We start from the raw sequence: 20,502 nt of genomic DNA on the forward strand, positions 1-20,502 counted from the left end.
TTAATACAAGTATATGTATAGAAACTGCCTCTGTGAGAAACAAGGGCAATATGTAACAATTTTTCATGTGTTTGGAGTCCTTTACAAAATATACTTCAGTAGCAACATAAAATATAAGGAACAAGTAATAGGTTTCTTCCATGCCGAAAAAAAGAAGAAAGAAAACACAACATTTCGGCTGTGGAGCCGCCGCCTTCTTGTTTTCTTTCTTCTTTTTTCCAGCATGGAATAAACCTATTACTTGTTCCTTTGCAGCCTACGCATGCTGACGCAGCTCCCCACCTGAACATAAAATACATACAGTATTTACAGTAAACACCAAAGACAAAATATGCAAGTTTATTATGATGTAATTTGTACAATTGTCTGCCTGAATCAGGTAAGCATAAAATGCACATAAATCATTTTTCCAGTGCACAATAAGTGTTGCTTTCTATTTTTACACAACATCTGCGAAAAGTGGTGAAAATACAATGAAAATAAAAAAGTGGGATAATGTTAGTCATTGTAGGACAGTGTTCTTTTCCTTGCATTGGCTTTTTCAAGCATGTTGCAGCCTCCACATTGCAATCTATATAAAGATTCAGGCATTTAAAAGGCAGACTTCCCAGTTTCTCCTAATTAGTTTTGGCACGATAAATGCTTTGTTTATATGTTCATTTACACTGTGTTGTGGAACATTCATGTTACTATAAGAGTACAGTTAGGTTGTCAAATATAGCTTTTGTTTTAGTGGAAAAACAGCCAAGGAAAATGTTATTGTTAACTGTCAGCATAATTTTCTCCAAATAAATTCCAGCTTCCATTTTGTTAATTTAATTTCTAAAAGCATGGCATTTAATCCTTCAGTGCTGTCGCAAATCAGTATTTGTGAAGACCGTGCAGACTGACATAATGGGGCATGGACACGCCTTGAAATATTCCTTTGGTAAGGATGATGATTTATCTGACAAGCCAAACCATGGATTATCGTTAACAATTTACAGATTGTGTGATTAACACACTGAGATAACTTTTCTCAAGAATTCATGCAAAGAAAAATCTTCAGTACAAAGGAAATGTTCCAATAACTGGTTAGTAGGAATAGGCTTAACCTGTTACAAGTGATCATGTTTATATAACCAATTGCTTTCGACTTTGTAACAAAACTAAATGTATTTTTAATGTTTGTATTCTACACAGCCATTCATTGTATACTGTAACTATGGACTCTGAGATCAAAATGCGATTTGAACCTTGTATCTTATGTTGACTTGTCAGTTCTCTAGCAAAGAACTGTACAGGTTTAGTTTGATTTGTGTGAAATAAAAAAAGCCACTCTTCTACTTCAATCTAGAATTCAATTCTTCTGAAAGATCCTGATCACATTCATCATGTTCCCTGGACTCATACACTGTTCTTCCAGCCTCGCTGTGAGCAATTCTACTGGACACAGGGCTGTCCACCCCAACATCCAGACTGTTCATGGAAACCAGGTGTGATAGAGCCGTGGAGAAAGACTGATATCATCTACCTCTGCTGTTGCCTGTGCTTTGAGTATCTACCTCGTGCTGTGGGCCTTCGTGGACTGGGTGCCGCCCAGCTGCAGCTGGGCTTCACCTCTGCTTGGAGAACAGGTTCCTGAAGGCGTTGTTATAGTTCTTGTTGAAGGCGGTGTAGATGAGGGGGTTGAAGAAGGAGTTGGAGTAGCCGAGCCACAGGAAGATGCTTTTCCAGGTGGGCGGCACGCTGCAGGAGCACAGCGGGCCGACGAGCTCGGTGATGAAGAAGGGGATCCAGCAGAGCACGAAGACCCCGATCAGGATCCCCACCATCAGGGCGGCCTTCCTCTCCTTCTGCTCCCGCCAGCTCTCGCCGTCCGGCTGGAAGGTGATGGCGGCGTGACGCGCCGTGAACACCATCTGGGGCTCACGAGAGGCCTCCTTCACCTTGCCGCCAGGAAGAGGGAGGGAGAGACTGTTAAGGAAGCGGTATTTTGGGGATAGCGGGACCGAATTAAAAATCCCGCCTGTGTTGGGCATTGTGACTAACCTTAACCCAGCCTCCAGCAGTCCTTTTTAAGGACTTTTCACATTGCAGTTGTCTTCGATTTTGTTTACTGAGGTGAACACTCTCCTCACCCCCATCTGTCAGCAAGTATGTTTTATCTACAGAAAACAAACCGTTCTACAGAGTTCTGCCTCATTTCCACGCCACGTACAGTACTCTCGATATTATGCAATCCATTCAAAGCCTGTAGGCTCTTCAGCATAAATAGGCCTTAACCCTTGTACTGGATGTATCACATTATTACAAATTATACTCTTAAGAACACTAATAATGAAGTAGCTTCATGTAATTAAATTATGTACATGGCAGTCGATTTTTAAAAACATTTGTTGACAAGCTGCTTTCAGTACAGTGTTTTAACTGTAATTCGTTTGCTAAAAAGTCTCATGTATTGATAGTGAGAAACATCGATGCTTTTTAAAACATTTTCCCCTTGGCCAAATGTGACGCAAACGCATTGGATTTCTTTCAGAAGTGTGCACCTTCTAAGTAAAGTTAAAGGAAATTGGACACGTCTGTTTTTCCCGCAGCTTTGTTGTGTCCACGGGGAACCATTTAAAGATAGGATTGGCGTTCAAACACTGTTTGCGCCTACAGTGGTGACTTTAATTGGCACAAGAACAGAAAGGCTACTTGGTGGCAGAGAAGATGTTTTCGTGGTTGGCAGTGCACATGGATGAAGGAGCAACAGGAAGACTGGATTTCGCAGCATGAAGTTCTTAAGACCTCTGCTTAGTTTCCAGAGAACCAGAGCACAACTGGCATCAGCAGCATGCTATCATCTTAACCAGCACAGCTGAAAGGATATAATCTCACCTCCAGCATGCTGTGATCACTGAGCATTTCCATTTCAAAAGAGCTCTACTGGAGTACAACAATGGACCAAAAAAAAACTATTGTGCAAAAAGGTATTGATACCCATTAAAACCGCCAATGTGTCAGTTTAGACTGAAAGATACTTAAGATTATTATCATTTTACAAATGAGGATGGAAATTAATATGTGCTGGTCCAATCTATGCATATTTTTCTTAAATTTTGCCATCAAATTTAGCCATCAAAAAGCATAAAAAATGTGTCAGTGCCTTCAGAATAATGACAGAAAGTAAACAGTTCCTTTTTAAACGTGGGTATTTGTGTTTGAGAAAAGTTTCATAATTCTGGTGTAGCACAGGCTTCAGAGTTTACAATGTAATATGTTTGGAGTTTTCCAGGCGAGAGGTGAAGCAGCAGAAAAGGAAAGAGGAATGTTGGGATATAAGCAGACAAATGAACTGGAGTGATGTTATGTTAAAATTGTATGATGTAAAACTGAGAGCTCACTTAGACTATTGTGCGGAAGTGTGGTCACCCCAGTACAAAAATATTCCTGCTCTGGAGTCTGCACAGAACAGAGATGAGCAGTCAGGTGCATCCTCAAAAAGAACTGTCTCTTTTCAACCTTGAACAGAGAAAACTATGAGTGCTGATTCAAGCATTCAGTATCCTCAAAGGCCTCGTCACAGCCAGCCCAGTGGAGTACTTCAGAGTGAACGGCAAAACATGACCCAGAGGACAACAACTGAAGCTAGAGGGAAGTGCTTTTTTACACAAAGGAATCTCTTATAAGCTACTCTGGCTTCTTTTAAGAAATGGCTTCCTCAGATTAATTAGCTATTTACTAACAAATGGCCTAGATGGGACAGATACAGTAGCCTTTTCTCATTTCTCAACCTTATATTCTTTTTTTTAGCTTTCTCTGTGTGCCGCTTTTTACAGTAGTTGTGTAGGTTTGAAAGAGGCATTTTTAGCAAGTAAATAAATAAAAGAACAGATACTGTTCAGATACTAGATGATAATGTTAAAATACACAAAATGCTGTACCATTGCATAATTAAATATGAATATAATGACCTTTGTGGATGCAGTACCCATAATTAGAATTAAAGTGTAAAATGCTTTATACCCATTACATTGACTTGTTGCTATGGGGACTCTGATCTGTGGGTATGAAGGTCTGTTATGGTTCTCCAGACATGCCTGATCACCCTTAAACATGTCATTGAAAGAGGCTGTGAGAAGCCAGACAATTTAATGACAAGCACTCACAGGAGTGTGCCCAATATGAAGCACAAAGTCATGGAAGGCAGAAATACTTCACTTTGATGAGAGCTTAAAATGGAAAGCCCTCTGGTAGCTGAACGCATGGCTGAATGATATCAAGCGTGAAATGTAAAGGGCAAATGATTTACTTCTATTTTTGGGGAATAAAAACAGAGTAGGAGGAAATAGGATGGAGGGGAGAGGGTCAAATTCAAAGAGTGCTTTTATCTAAAGCTGCAGTAATGTGTTCAAGGATACCAGGTTAACACTATGTTAGGGTTGGGAAATGTTAAGTCTACCCAGCTCAGCATTTTTTACACAGTCTGAGACCCATGCCGAAACTCCAGGATGTGGGATTTTGCTGGATCACTCCCACACTGCCACTGACAACCACTTAGGTTTTCTTCAGCCTCTAGAAGATCATTAAATAATAGAACCACTCTGTGAGAACTGAAAACCACAAATGAGCAACGAGTTTTCCTTTGTATGTCGCCCATCACACACCTTACTGTAGTTAATCCAACAGAGTTTACCCCGTATCTGCATACTTGTATGCATGAGCATTACAATCAGATTAGAGTCTCGACTAGTTTATACAACACAGAAGCAGTAATGACTTTGACTTGGCCATACAGGAACAACTTCAGCATTATCATTATGATACTGTACATGTTCTTGTATAGATACAGTATATTAGAATTTTGCCTGCTTTGAGGTGCTTTATACTGTATAGCGGGCTATCATTATAATTAACTCAATTGAGCTCTGCATATTTAAGGTATTCTGGTAAAAAAAAACTATGCGCTTTACGTCAGACAGACTGAATTTGTCACACCCATCTAAACCGGGGTCTTTACTTTGCATCACTATGGCTGTTACAGAAAAAAAACATTAGATAGATCAAATGTTTATAATGGTCAACACATTTTAAAAAAGAGTGATATAACAGCCCAACACCCATGTCTATAAAGACCATCACGTGCTGAGTCAATCAGCCTACAGGAGTTCTGTTCTAATGGCAAATTGATATCCATTATTTACTGAGTGGGTCTGCCTTAGATAACTGATTCTGTGAAGAGAACAGTACATGTTTAGCATCCGACTAGATGGAAAGTGTTTGCCTTTTCCTTTTTTACACAAAAATTGAATCTGTATTTACTGTCATTTCATGTTTGCCATTGGGTGGCACGCTAGGGTTCAAATCCAGAGCTGTGGTGTTCTCTCCTTGTTTGAGTGGGTCCCCTCTGGGTGCTCTGACTTCCTCCCACAGTCCAAAACCAGGCTGGTAATTTAAACAGCTTCTGGTGTGAGAGTGTGTGTGTGTTTGTGTCTGTGTGCCCTGGGATGGACTGGTGTCCCATCTAGGGGGTTCTCTGCCTGGCTACTTGCCAGAAAAGGCTCCACAGCAACCCTGAACTGAACGAACCGGTTAGGAGAAAGGATAGATGGATAATGTTTACACTTGCCTACTAATGAGCGAATTCTTTTCGTGCCCCCCGCTAAACAAGACTGAATTAACGTGCTTGGGATGACATTCGTTCTTGTGCTTCTTTCCAACACGTAACGTTAACCGCAGGGACGTGTAAGGACAGGACACACAAACCTGGTATAGTCTTACCTGAACCACACCAGCCAAAGGCATGACGGCGTTCCTCTTGCGGCTCCCAATCCTGAATTTTGCCGCTTTGTAAATCTTCCAGTACACGAAGAGCACCACCGAGAGGGGCAGGTAGAACGCCCCGCAAGTGGAGAAGATCGCATAGGAAGGCTCCTGGCTCACCTGACAGCTTTCGTCGTCGGCCGTGTACGTCTCTCCCCACCCAAAGAGGGGGGACAGAGAAATCACCGCTGACAGGAGCCACGTCAGGGCTATCATGACGTTGGAGATTTTTTTCCTCGTCTTCAGGGTGTACTCCAGGTGCCTGGTGATGGACCAGTACCTGTCCAGGGCGATAGCGGTCACGTTCCAGATGCTGGCCGTGCAGCAGAGCACGTCGAAGGAAACCCACACGTCGCACAGTAGCCGGCCCAGCCGCCATCTCCTGCCCGAGAGCTCGTTGACGAGGCTGAGGGGCATCACCAGGGCCGCCACCATGACGTCCGACACCGCCATCGAAGCCACCAGGTTGTGAGGCACCCTGTGGAAAGTCTTCACCCTCAGGATTGTAACCAGCACCAACAGGTTCCACAGAAAAGTAGCAATGATCAAGATGACTAACAAAGTCACAATGAGGATGCTGAAGATGGTGAAGGGATATCTTTTAACGAGGTTTGCACCCGTGCTCCCGTTCTCCCACGCAGTCAGATTAAAGTTACTGTCCATCATGGATGTCTATGTGCAGTCCCGTACACATGCGTGACCGCCTCTAGGAATCGTCCAGCACCACTTACCTTATCGTTAGTAACTTCTTCACAGACATTACAGGGCTCAACATTATTGTAGCGCCTGAGCTCAAAAACATTTGTAAATTATTTGTTCGCAGAATGCTTTGTTGGTCCTTGAATAAATCCTAAGAAGTAAGAGCTGGATTGTTACTGAGCATTTTCATTTCCTTTCAGCAGTGAGCTTCTGATTCTCCGGATCAGCGGCTGCACGACACCTTGCACAGACACGCTCTTCTTCCCGCGTTTCAAAGTCTTTTTTATGAGATAGGATGCATCTTTGCCGAGAGGAGAGCGGACAACATCCTCCCCTGATGGAAATCCGGGCGAAGTAGCCAACAGTTTGCAATATGAAAAGAGCTTTTACGCAAGTTTCGTGACCACCTATGAGAGACCCTTCGCTCTGACACATCGAGCGAAGCAGCGCTGCTCTGATCATTGAGCTCGTATCACCGAGCCTGTAGTCAAACACACCAGACCCGCTGCCGGATTAGTAAAACATTAAAATAATCTATTATACTCCTGACGGAACTCTGCGCGCTTTTTTTCAAACCGTACCAGGAAAGACTCGCCAGGTGTTTGAAGTCTCCGTGGAACCAGCAGAAATCAAGCGGTAATATTAAACTAAAGAGAATTTCTTAAACTGCACCAGGTTAGGGCAAAAGAGCAAGTACCGATGCACCTCAACACCTCAAGCGGTTTCCACTTGTTACATCTTTAACTAATATTAATAAAACGCGTTTTCACTATCCCTTTTAATTAAACGGTGCATTTTAATGCAAACACGCAGTTAGATTTCCGAGTCGTTCCGGTGTTCAGTCCGCGTCGATTACTTTAGTAACAACAATCTCACCTCCGCTAGTATGAATAACGGCTGTGCATGTTTATAACAAACATTTAATGCAATTTTACCGTTCTTTCCGAAAAACCCATCGATGATTCAATGAAAGCGTCTTGCAGTTATTGGGTTTTAGTCCTGATGTCCAGCACCGCGCCTGCTCTAGTCTGGAGTTGGGTTAGAACCAACACGGGCAATGTCAGGAGTAAAAGCAATAAAGGGAACTACGATTTACACTTAAATTATTAGGAAAACTACCCACGAACGTGTTTTAATGCTGATAAGCAATACGTATTGCGTGGCGCTTCAGGGAGTTATCTAGCTTCACAAAAGGCAACTATCAACTTGAATGAAAATGTATTTTTAGACTATATAGTCACTTTTGCGTTGCAAACATCTGATATAATCTCAGCACACAACGCTTCTTTCAGAAGTGCGAATGCACTAATAAAAAATTACAAGTTCTCTTTGACCCGATTCCCCTTTTCGAACCCTCCCATCTCCCTCTTCGCGCAAAGAGCAAGATGAAACCGCAAGTCATGAATGCACTGACCTAGACGTCTTAAACCACAGCAGCAGCGGCGAGAGTATTGAGCTTGTCAATTGGATCGGTTTAGTTTTTTCCCCATCTAAATGCTTTTAAAAAACATTTACTGCGGTAATCCGTTATCACGCAAATAACACTTGGTGGAAACATTTATTTCCTTTGTCGTTTGTAATAGGCACTAATCAAGCTTTTACCCTGACTCGTTCATCTTAAAGGTACAACATAGAAAAAGAAAATTGGCATTAGAATCCATCACCTTTTTTCCCCTGACAATGAAGAGGGGATCTGATGGCGTCTGCTCAGCAATCAGTAATTCATCTGACTCTAGAAACCTAATCACACGTATAGTTTCTGCCTAGAGTTGCTTTTTTATCCACCCATCAGTTGTTCAAGACCCACTTAGCCCAATACAAAGTCATGGACAGACACTAAGCACTGGGGTCACACGCAAACGGGAGACAATGTACAGATGCCAATCCACCAGAATGGCACGTCTTTGGACTGTGGGAGAGAACAGTGAGCACCTAGAGACAACCCAAATGGACAACATGCAAACTCCACAGACAGTACCCCAGTATGAAATTGTTGAACCCAGGACACAATCGCTGCGAGACTGCTACACAGTTGCAGGCAGACTGCTAATACCACTCCTGCGTTAATACAGACTATTTATATCCTTGAAAGATTAGGATAAATACACCACTGCCTGAAAAATAAGATAAATGCTAAATAACTACAGCACAAGAGGATAGGAGGCCTTTTCACTTCTCCTCCATAAGAGTTTTGTAATATGGACAGAAAATCAGCTTGTTATACCTTAAATTGTAACAGCACTCTAAAATACTATGATCACAGTATGAAAACAATCAGAAAAGTTTTGGAGTCACAGATTTCCATGTTTAAATAAGTTGGATATATTGTCAGTGCTTTCAGACACCCATATTGACTTTAAAAAAAAGTGAAAGTTTGTCAAATTACAGGATATAAAAGCAGGTCATATATAAAATGCAAATTAAACTTGAGAATCAGAAAGACTTCGGAAGTTGAAGTTCTTGAGGCTGAAACTTTCCTACAACTTCAAAATAAGGTACACAGTCTGACTAATGTTTGAATTACAGGACTCGGTCATCTATTTTTCATTCTTTCTCAAAATCATTTTCTCCAAGAGTGAAACAGCTTAATCGTGTATTATTTAAAGGATCACATGAACAGGCATCAATGGCACATCCAATTAACACATCGGGAAGAAAACAGGGAATGCTGACAATTTTCAGAAAGGGGAGGGAGGAGTTCGTAAGCAGAGCAGACGCGTGCGCAAACGTTTAAAAGACGACAGGCAGCATCCGTCCCCAATGCAGGTTTTTTTAACTTCTTTAAAACGCCCTTAGTAGACGGAACAAAGCCCTCAGCGGGAAAACTGCCTCTTGTCGGCTCCGGCCTTGCTGACGTGTTTGAAGATCTTCGATTTGTAGACGTTCTTCGACTTCTGATACCCGAACCCCCCGCCGCCGCCTCGCTTCTGCATCTTGACCCCTCTGCTGCTGTTGACGTCTGATAAACAGTCGTGGTCAAGGACAAGAACCAACACAGTGTTTAAACAAAAGGAGAGACCCATTAGTAATCTCAGTATGCACTCTGGTTTGCTCCACTTCAATGCATGTGTGTACTACTACCACTACTCGCAGCAATACTTAAGGCCACCCCGTAAGCAAACAGATCGGTTTTAAAACTTGCAGAAAAGATGACTGATAAACCAATGTCTAATGGCATTAGTTGAGCACCCTCAGCAACACGGGGCCTTACGTTCCTGTTAGCAGGGAAGAACATGCTGGCATAGCAACCTGACAGGGGGACAGAGATGCAGAGTCAGAGCTACCATGTATGTTTTTTTTTTTCCCCCAAAGAGGACCTTTAAGCTTTTAAATGTAAAACAAAATAACAGCAAAAACTCTGCAGCAGTAAATAAAATTGCCATTGTCTTAGTGCAAAGCAGAGAGGATTCAATTTCAGTCCCTTTCGCATTTCATTTTGGGATGCTAATGTTGTACATACGGCAATTAGTATTAATAATACTGGGTTTGACTCAGTATCTTTATTATAATGGTACATTTTCCAAATTAAAGAGGTACTGCTGGATATAAAATACCTGTTATTCATCAGCTAATCTAAAAAAGAGTCTGTTTTTTCAGACTTTTCCCACTTACCTGAATATATATTTTCCCCCTCAATCCTATGAAGTTGCATTCAAGCTTTATTTCAAGAAATGGCTCAATGAGAACCTCAGATCAATTAACTACTAAATACCAAATGATCTAGATGGGCAAAATGGCCACTCCTTGTTTTTAATTGTTCTTCTGTGTGCATTAATAATTGTCAAGTTAAATTATTTTGTACAATTTATTCAGTAGCAGTGAGAATTTTAAGCAAAGGTGCACTTAATGTCTTTTTTCTATTCAGCTGTCAAACCAGCAATTATTCTTTAAATCAAGGACAGATGTGTTATTGTATGAATTGTACTAGACTTTTGTCTATTTTATATTTACATTGATTTAACAGATATTCATGCATGTTGGAAAAAGATACTTCAAAAAGTACAACTCACAAAACAGACAGAAAAAACTTTCTGCTGTGAAGCCATTACTTTAAAAATACTGATCATTTATAGGGGTACTTTTTATGTCATAAATCAGATTCAATAAATCTCTTACTGCAAATCAATAAATTAATAAAATAACTGAGAACAGACTGTAGCAAAAGCATGTGTCCAGTTTAAGACTGGATGGGATTTAAAAGATTTTTGTTCTGTATATAAAGTAACCAGTTATATATCACTCTCCCACTCAAATCTTGAGATTGTTTACTGTTTCTTCCACATGAACAACTTAGCAATTTTTTGTAGTCATTAAGTATCATCAATAATGCTTCCCTTAAATATTAATTTTCCCATATAAGGACAATCCAACTATGCCTCTCAAAATGTCCTACTTACCATACGATGTTTCTTTACTGAATTCACTTACTGAATACAAATTTAGAACCGCAACAACGCAATTTCTATTGCTACAGACACTTTTGTATTATAGTTCTACTGTGTTTCTCTTGTTTAAGAACAGCATTACACCTGGTACAACAGGTTCCTGGAATGCAGGTCTTTTTGTTGGCTTAGCATGAGCTGGGGTACAGCAGCAGTGGAAGGGAGCCATTGCTAATGTCTGAAGGGAAAGGATACTGAGATCCACGTAGGGCGGCACTTTGAATCCAAAGGAAAGAGCCACTTTCTGCAGGTCCAGAGTGTTGACGCTGTAGATCTGTTTCAGGGAGTGGGAGTCATACGCACGGACATAAGCTTTATAAGCTTCCTGGGCTGATTTGTGCAGATAGTAGTTTTTCTCAATCAGTTTCTCAAGCTGCAAGACAAAAACAGGATTTCTCAGAATATTGTTTCGGAAAAAAAAAAATCACTGCGAAACCAGTTTATGTCCATAAGCTATCTCTGTGCTGTCAGTATGCAATTTTTCTCACCACAAGAGATCTGTTCAATGAAGCATTGCAGCTTTAAACGAAGCATACAAAAAAATGAAACCTACAAGAAATGTTACTATCAGGAAAACAACCTTTTCTTAGCAGGATTCACTGACATATGCAAGCTCACTATCAGCAGGGGATCTGCAGTGGAAGTCAAAGACTAGGTGAGTTTAATCACACGGCACGCCTGAAGACAGCTCAGTCAAAATGTTTTCCTTCCACTTCTCGCGTGGAATTAACTTTTACGAGTTCCCTTCCAGTCGAGTGCGCTCACTGTCGGAAACAATACAAGACGTACATCGGTGACATGGTTTGCAGAAGTTTCCGTGGTGAGATTTTGTCCTACTCCTCTCGCAGAGCCAGGACAAGCATGGCCTGTTCACCGGTCTCTGAGCCCTGCATGCCACACATCACTGCAGCTTGTCCTACAAGTGACCAGCGGGCCTGAAGTCTGGAGACTAGGGCATCCATGGCACGACAGTCACATTCTCCTCTCGCAAGACCGCTGCTGCTGCAGGAGCAGCATGAGTATCATGAGAAGAAGGCATTTCAGCCAGGGTAGCTCCATGCTGTCGGGTTGCCATCAGTCCCTACAAATGCTCTATGCTCCACAGCACATGACACCTGGGCCTCTCCACTAACCTTGGCAAAGAGGCCAGACCCATGGTGGTGTCCCAGGTCATGGCCGGACACTGATGGGACCGTACTTGGCTGGAACTGCTCAATGTGAACTCCCCAGACAGCACCATGCAGCGTGTGGCCTCAGTCCAGCCTCCCATGTACCAGAAGCTCTAAGGCACCTTTCTTTTCATAACTGGGGCGCATTTCTGCCTTTCTATTCCTTTCCTGATTTTTACCAAGCTTGACATTGAATAGGTTAAGTCACCTCATCACCTGTGCCAGGTCAACCCTCTCACTAATGAGGTGATACTAAGTATATGGAACAAAATCACTCCAGCAGATAATATTAATCACAAATAATCAATTTATGGCAACAGCCAAAGTATACAGACTTTGGATATACTTTATACTACTAAGAGCATATACACAGGAGTTTCTGATGTTTAGTATATCTATTTGGCAAGAGCTCCTTTCAGCTCGGGATTTGTTCAGCCTTCAAATCCAATTTAAGGACTGTATGCTGCTTGTCATGATACTCATCCAAAATCACTGACATGCTACATTGTTAAAACATCAAACTTCTATCCACCCACACATTTGTGATATAGACCTCATCATTTTGTGAACAACTTCAAAGGGCACTAGAGATCAGAAAGCAGGTTATTTTCCGCTGTGAAAAGGACCTCTGTGTGGCTGAGGAAACTATCTGCCAAGATCCTCACGAACGGATTCCTGAGCCATTTCCACATCTCATTTTCCACTGCCTGCCCTCTGCCTCCGAGGTAAAGTTTGCAAGAGAGCAAATGAAATTAACCCCTTATGTCTTAGAGCAATTTCTTTCAGAGCAAAAAACTCAAAGTGCAGAAGACTGGATGGAAAGCACACCTGTGACTGGATGTCAGAAATTTTGCTCCAGGAGAATTCAAATTCACTCAGTGGCACCTGCAGAAGAGAAAATATTTTCATTTAGTTGAGAAAAAAGATGATAAAAACATAAAGGAGAGCAGACAAATGGTTCCCCTTACTTTAGCTTGTTTGAGGAAACGCAGAAAACCCAGCTCTTCAGGCCTGAGGATCAACAGGGCATGTCCTCTCCCATCAATCCCTCTTGCAGTTCTCCCTACGCGATGGATGTACTCCTGACGAGCACAAAACCATGAACCACAAGATCAGTGTACTGGTGTTGACACAGTTCAGTTCATAGATACTCTCAGCTTTGCCCTTTGCACTTCAAAATCCATGTTAAGAGCAAGTGGACATGATCGTCCCTTGCAGCTCAGAACTGGCAGCCCACTGAAGCTCTGCAGGTGTGAGCCTGGTCTGCACCTGGATGGGAGACTTAAGGTTGCTGCTGGAAGAGGTGTAAGAGGGGCCAGCAGGGGGCGCTCACCCTGCGGTCTGTGTGGGTCCTAATGCCCCAGTATAGTGACGGGGACACTATACTGTAAAAGGACACAGTCCTTCAGATGAGACGTAAAACCGAGGTCCTGACTCTCTGTGTTCATTAACATCCCAGGGTGTTTCTCGAAAAGAGTAGGGTTGTAAGCCCGGTCTCCTGGCCAAAGTTCCCAATGGCCCTTACCAATCATGGCCTCCTAATAAACCCCATCTATGAACTGGCTTCATCACTGTTCTCCTCCTCACTGAAAGCTGATGTGTGGTGAGCATTCTGGCACACTATGGCTGCCGTCACATCATCCAGGTGGGGCTGCACAGTGGTGGTGGAGGGGAGTCCCCATTACCTGTAAAGCGCTCTGAGTGGAGTGTCCAGAAAAGCACTATGTAAGTGCAAGCAAATATTACACTAGCAGCAACCACCAAATATTTTTATAAGTATAAAACGAGTAACGAGGTAGTATAAGCTAAAGCCTAGCATGTTGGAACATAGTCTGCGAAAGAGAGAAGGCCGTTTGGCTCATCCTGCTTGGCGTGCCAACGTTTTACTTGAAATAAGAACGAAACAGCAGTGATTCTGGGCAGCAGCTACCTTGGGGTCATCAGGCGGGTCATACTGCACGATCCAGTCCACCTCCGGCACGTCCAGGCCCCTGGCAGCCACATCTGTGCACAGCAGGATTCCCGAGTCCGCGTTGCAGAACTGGAAAAATGTGGTCGTGCGTTTCGTCTGCTTTTGCTTCCCCTGACAGAACAGAAAGAAGAGTTTCCATTTTAGAAAAATGACGGGAATGCCTACACTGCAAGAAGGAGCCGTGTGTGGGGTACAGAAGATATTAAACACTCTGGGGGAGAACAAAGGCAAACTAATGCAAATGCTACAGTTTTAAAATCACCAAGCTGCAGAAAAACTGCAACTTTCAACTTCTAGGTCAAACTCATTAAAACAGTTCTGGCTAATTATTTTACTAATTTTAGTCATTCACTGCAACAGCAATTATTAATAATTATTAATACTTAAAAGACTAATGACTTTTCCACATTCTACCCTACTGAAATCTTTAAAAACATACCCATCAAGAGAATTAGGGGTGTCTGGATATTTCAGCGTATCTTGCCTGCTTAATTAAGCAGGATAAATAATTTGTAATGCTGCAGGACTGAGAAATGAACCAGTGTGGGTGCATAGCAGGAGCACATGATTTAAATAACCACCAAGACAACAATCATATGGCTTAAAATTAAACTGAATTCTAACAAAATGCAACGTATTTACTGAACATTAAAAAAAGCATATTAATCATTTGCTGGGAATGGAATGCGGTCTTGATAATAACAGATGCCTTTAAATCCTGACTTGTACGCTAATTCATTCACTCACATGAATTGCCATGACAGGCAGGTCAATGTAGTTCAGCAGCTCATAATGGAATTTTACAGACATGCAGGAGGAGAAAAACACCATCAGCTTCTTCTTACGGTTCTTCTTCAAGAAAGTAAAGAGCAGCAGGAATCGTTTTTCAGAAGGACACACCACATAGCCCTGAAAAAATACAAAGAGGAATGTGTAGCACTTCAGCTATTTTGATATTCCTTAAGACGTTTTACTTGTGGCGAATACCTTTAAAATGGTTACATAGGTTTTGGTGCTTATTGGTTTGAATAAATAATGACAAAGCATTTCCGATGTTTCTAATTAGTTAAACCCTCGGTTTAACACACTTTGGATTTAGTGGACAAACTCTGGTAAAGGGGTTTTGTCTGCAAAAGAAACCCCTGTAGTGTTCTACGGCAATCTGCTGCCAATAGACTGGCAAAACACATGAAACTGAATTTCAAATGCAGCGTCACAATATAGTGAATGAAAGAACACATGGTGAAGCTTTGAGTGCAAACATTGAAGAGAACCGTTCCGTAAGATATTGAATGAATTAATCCAAGATGAATGCTTCACTATCACAACTGTACAATGCCGATGAGACTGGTCACTTTTGATGTTCACTTCCAGAAAATACCCAAGCATACAAGCATTACACGTGCTGGCATGGGCGCCTGTGTGCAAATGCTGACAGCCTTTACAAAGTGAAACGCAGTTGTAGCACGGTACAGAGACTCAGAGAGTCTTCAAGGATATAATGAACGAGTTTCAAAAACGTCTTAACGTTTCAAAAAAATGTGGGTTAGTTTTGACATTTTCCCCATACACAAGAGTGTTTTTTGGGCTCCAAATATCTCATTGGGAATTGAACAAACAGCCAGCAATACTGGACACCCCTTTCCTCGGACTGAGCCAGCGAAGCAGGGCTTTACTGTACAGAATTGCCAGTATGTGTCCGAGTCCAGAGGGGTAACATGGATCATCAAGCATCCTTTTGGGAGTGTGAAAACTGGTTTCCCTGACAAATGTAACAAATACAGGGATGTTTAAAGAACAAACAGAAAAATGTCTCTGTTGCTGCAGTCTTTCGACAACTGGTGAATTTATTGCAATTCAAAGATAACAAACGTCACCAGATCTTTTACGGAATAATTACCTGCTCCAGGCCTTCCACAGTAGCTGTTTCTTTGTTGTCATCAACTCCAACATACAAGGGCTCTTTTTTAAGGGAAATCCTGGCCAGGTCTTCCACTCGGCGGGTTTGTGTAGCAGAGAAAAGCATGGTCTGCCTTCGTTCTGAAAAAGAAAACAAGTAACTCCTATATTGCTGCACACAATGAGAATCAGTTTACAGGTGCAGCAGAGCTGTTTGCAAATATCCATTACAGGTTGAAAACAGAACACAAGAAAATGAAAATAAACAAGCATCTCTAGTAAGACTGGCAGAAGTTATAGATTAGTAACTACCACAGAACAGACCATTGTTCGAGGCTGAAGATTACAAGGCAGCAAGGTTTCTCCACTTATAATTTCTTAATATACAGCACCTTGGAACTCAAAAGACTTTTAAATGCTCTGCAACCATTTTTTTACAGGGTTTGCTATAAAGCACATTAGAGAAAAGGAAAAACTGAACCACTGACCTCCTTTTATGAATTGCTTCTGTCTTAGAAAAATGTCTTACGTCATTGCAAACAATGAACAGTGGAGGCTACCACTACTGTTTGATAGACACTGCAAGGTTTCACAGGAAATAATGTATCTCAAAATGTGAGCCAATAATGTGTAAATAAATTCCACTGTAAAAATTACATTTTCCAGCTTTTGTACTTACTTGGCAAAAGTTTAATGATTTGCTTCAGTTCTTCTTCAAATCCAACTTCAAGAATACGGTCAGCTTCATCAATTATCAGGCACTGCAGGTTCTTGTACATGAAGCCTGGGGTATTCTAGAGAAGACACATTTTGTCTTAAGAGACAAATCCAAACAAAATGCATCCTGCTTAGGGCATCTGATGCTTTATGTTAATAGTTTCACATTACTTTTTCTTCTGCAGCGAGAGAAATATTATTTAAACTTTAAACTGAGCGTTTCCTACAGAACAGTCTAAATGCATTATTGCTTTCTAAATGTTAAGTTTAATTTGTAAGAGAGCTTTAATTACAAGTTAAGTGAAAATTTCAATTCAAACAATTCAACAACTTTTTTGAGGGCATCTATGGAAGGATGTTAATAAATCTAACATTTAAAATGGCACCAAAAATTCTACACTTTTATTTGCTCAGAATTGCATTCAATGTTTATGATTTACCAGTTTGCACTAAATGAACTGCACAAGCCATTTACGTTAGCGTACCTGTAAGTGATCCAGCAGTCTGCCAGGTGTGGCAACGATGATGTTGATTCCATTAGCAAGCTTCTGTGCTTCAGCTGATCTGTTGCTGCCTCCCATTATTAAGCCATACGTGTGTACGTGATGCGTCATTAATTCCTTAAGCACACCATATGTCTGCATTGCTAACTCCCGGGTAGGTGACAGAATGACTACTCCAGTGCCTAAACAAAGTAAAAAGCATGTTAATTGTGCAGTGTTGGTGATTTGGATTGCATCAACAATAATGGCACAAGCTCTGTGTCCTCCAGGGCACTTGCAGTTTGGCTGTGCTCTCAGTGAGGGACACCTCTGGTACAGGATCGTGGTGCCTGGGATGAGTTAAAAGGTGAGTGGCCAAAGGTTTGAGGGACAGGGGAGTCTGCCTACACTTCTCATTCTCCTGCATTGGGGGTTCAGGTTTTGAGTTATGAAAAGCTCAAAACTGGTTATTTCACAATCAGGTAAGCGTAACAACAAAATGGCAAGTCAATTAAAAAAAGAGACACTTTACTTAAATAACCTTTAAGACCTGATCCTATAAGAATGAACCCTGCTTTATGTAATAAAAATTCACATAGAACTGCTTGGTAAAGACAGATATATACTTGATATATTGATTCACCTACCTATGATAGGAGCAGGTTTATCTTTTTAAGTGAGAAATCTGTTTGCCAGAAAATACAGTTATGTAGGAAAACATACACCGTTAAAATCATAAAACGGTTAAAACATTCTATCACTTCCGGCTCTGGGAGCTTTGGACTCGGGTGAAACACAAACCAGCACAACAATGATCTTCGTCTCGAGGGCTGTCTTACCATTTCTGGGCATGAACTTCAGCTTGTAGATCAGCTCAATGGCAGGTATAAGAAAGGCCAATGTTTTTCCACTGCCAGTCCGAGCTGCTGCCAAAACATCTCTGCACAAAATATAAAAGACATCATTGAGGCTTTCAGCGTCCCTTAATGCAGACAAATGAGGAACGTTTGGAAGGGACCTTCTTTCACTTTGAAAGGTGAGCACACGAGGTGTACTGAAGTATAAAATAAACCAAGGCATGAGCATTCTGGGAACTCACCGGCCTTCCAGCAGTGGTCTTATGCTTTTGTGCTGTATTTCCGTCATGTGCTCGAAGCCCATCTCTTTAACTCCCTTCAGTGTATGTTCACTGACCGCGCCGGACAGAGAGGCAAAAGAAGTGTCCTCAAAAGCACCTGGTTAGTATTTAAAAATGATGAATAAACACATGTTACACTGGAGACAATGGAGAATCTCACTTTATAGATTACTTTGGCGCCAGGTGCACTCTTGAAACATAGTCCACTAAGCAAAATGAAAGATAACATTCTAACCTACAACAGGATGTTGATTATTTGCGGGAAGCATTCCTGCATTTGCAAAGCCTTCTTTACCTGTTAGCCCTAATGGTAGCTGTGGCCCATCGCCCTCCTCATCATCTTCCTCAGACTCTGCAACTGCAGCTTGCTCTTCCTCATCAGACTGCTCTGGCTCCTCCAAACCGTCCACAGAGGTCACGACCTCCCCACTGGCCTCTCCTTCTGTTTCCTCTTGCTCATCCTCTTGTTTAGCCTTCTTAGTTTCTAGGAGGTAATTTACACAACAAGATTCACCAGCTTCTAGCCAGTCTTAAGAAACTAAGCCAGGCTGGCCCTGGGCAGTCCTGATATGGGAGACCTCCACTGTAAATCGTGTTGGAAGACCCAGCTGAGGCTCTTTCTTTTATTCACACAATTTCCAAACCATTGCTAATGCACAGTGATCAGGACAGTGTATTGTAGGAGGTAACATCCCACAGACCAGACATGAAAGATTCCACAGCACTGTTTACAGATTAGAATGGGTGCTACCCTAGTGTCCCAGCTACATTTCACTCGGGCTTGTGCAGTCTGGTATCCCTGAAGATTCCCCTCATTCACAGGGGGAAGCAAGTTCACTAAAACAGTGTCAAAAAGCTGTACCGTCTCAAACATTTAAACGTTTGGCAGTTGTGACATTAGAAAATCCATCCATGACAGCAGAAGGAACTTAAGATATATTTACAAAGTACAAAATGGAAATACTGGATCTAAAAATGTGTTATCATGCAATATGCATCATTTATCAATAGGTTTCCACTTGCGACGGTATTATGGGAAAATACCTGTTCCATCAGAATTATTAGTTAATTTTATTTTCCTTTTCTTCTTTCTGGGACCCTGGGCTACAGCGTCCTCGTCAGCAGAGACGCGCTGTGTTTTCTTCAGCTTCTTGGCGGGTTTCACGGTGTCCCTCTCTTGTCCCGATTCCCTTTCGTCTTCTGCGTCCGGACACGGTGCTGCAAGTTTACCGCCGCAATCTAGAGTATCGCCAGGGTGAAAAGACCAAAAAAAAAAAATCGACCGTTTTAAATGCACGAAAACAGCTGAATAAGCGTTCGGGTCAGAATTGTAACTGGCCCTCGAGCAAATGTGCTCAGTCCACCGATGCCGGAATGAGAAAATTACACATAGCTTTAATTGGCAGTTATGATTCTTGTACGCCGGGGAAAATACAGTTTCTTAGACATTATTAAATAAGCCCTCACCCTTTTCTAGTAAATAACGCCAGCCTTACTAGCACAGATTTTTTTTAAAAAAACCCAATACACTCCAGCATGGGACTCTCACATGCTTCCGACGCCAGAATAAGAAGAAACTTATTTCAAATTCCAGATCAGATAATACAAGTCCAATAAAGCGCGCATTACCATCATCCTCTTCTTCCTTCCTCTGTTTTTTGAGTAAGTTTCGCTTCTTATTCTTTTCATTCCTTTTCTGGATTTTCTTCCTCAGAAGTTTCATCTGTAAGTCAGCCATGTTGGCAAACCTTCTCTCAGACACACGTGCGACCAGCAAAAGGACCCGATTACAAACTAAGGCGACTGAAATATTGCCTGAATGAAAGTCAAGGACCCGACGCATAGGGCTGTCTCTCTTGACGCCTGTGTTTTAAGGGTGACTTCAGTTTAGCATTCAGTGTTGAGTGTGAACAGTTTTCCAATATTGTGTGTCCTGTCTTGCATTTTTGGTCGATGGGTTAAGCTATGGGTCCCTCGCAACCCTGTATTGTATAAACTGGTTAGAAGATGGATGGATAAAGTAGGTATATTGTTTTATCGGGGGATACATCCTCAAAGTTTATGTAACTTCAAACTTCCTAAAAAAGAAGGGAGGAATACTTAAAGAAGTAACAGGTAGCGGGTTTATTCCATGCTGAAAAGAAAAGAAAGGAAACACAACGTTTCGGCTGTGGAGCCTTCTTCAAAGAAGTAT

At 41.8% G+C, this 20,502-nt stretch overlaps 2 protein-coding genes across 2 annotated transcripts; both read right to left on the minus strand.

Annotated features, from left to right (window-relative positions):
* Window positions 1-323: 323 nt before the first annotated feature.
* Window positions 324-8,641, minus strand: LOC148649405 (5-hydroxytryptamine receptor 5A-like). Its single transcript, XM_088606020.1, has 2 exons — window positions 5,749-8,641; window positions 324-1,928 (listed from the first exon to the last, which is right to left on the minus strand). The coding sequence occupies exons 1-2, from the start codon at window positions 6,454-6,456 to the stop codon at window positions 1,596-1,598; spliced, it is 1,041 nt and encodes a 346-aa protein (XP_088462146.1). The 5' UTR covers window positions 6,457-8,641; the 3' UTR covers window positions 324-1,595.
* A 146-nt stretch (window positions 8,642-8,787) lies between these two features.
* On the minus strand, window positions 8,788-20,098 carry ddx18 (DEAD (Asp-Glu-Ala-Asp) box polypeptide 18). Its single transcript, XM_088606018.1, has 14 exons — window positions 19,938-20,098; window positions 19,353-19,547; window positions 18,604-18,792; window positions 18,270-18,405; window positions 18,010-18,110; window positions 17,174-17,373; window positions 16,651-16,765; window positions 15,973-16,112; window positions 14,820-14,981; window positions 14,031-14,183; window positions 13,069-13,182; window positions 12,929-12,985; window positions 11,127-11,304; window positions 8,788-9,448 (listed from the first exon to the last, which is right to left on the minus strand). Exons 1-14 carry the CDS (start codon window positions 20,044-20,046, stop codon window positions 9,303-9,305), a joined length of 1,995 nt encoding a protein of 664 aa, XP_088462144.1. The 5' UTR covers window positions 20,047-20,098; the 3' UTR covers window positions 8,788-9,302.
* Window positions 20,099-20,502: the final 404 nt, after the last annotated feature.

The sequence above is a fragment of the Lepisosteus platostomus genome, chromosome 14 (assembly GCF_059453375.1).
Source record: "Lepisosteus platostomus isolate fLepPlt1 chromosome 14, fLepPlt1.hap1, whole genome shotgun sequence".
Classification (NCBI taxonomy): domain Eukaryota; kingdom Metazoa; phylum Chordata; class Actinopteri; order Semionotiformes; family Lepisosteidae; genus Lepisosteus; species Lepisosteus platostomus.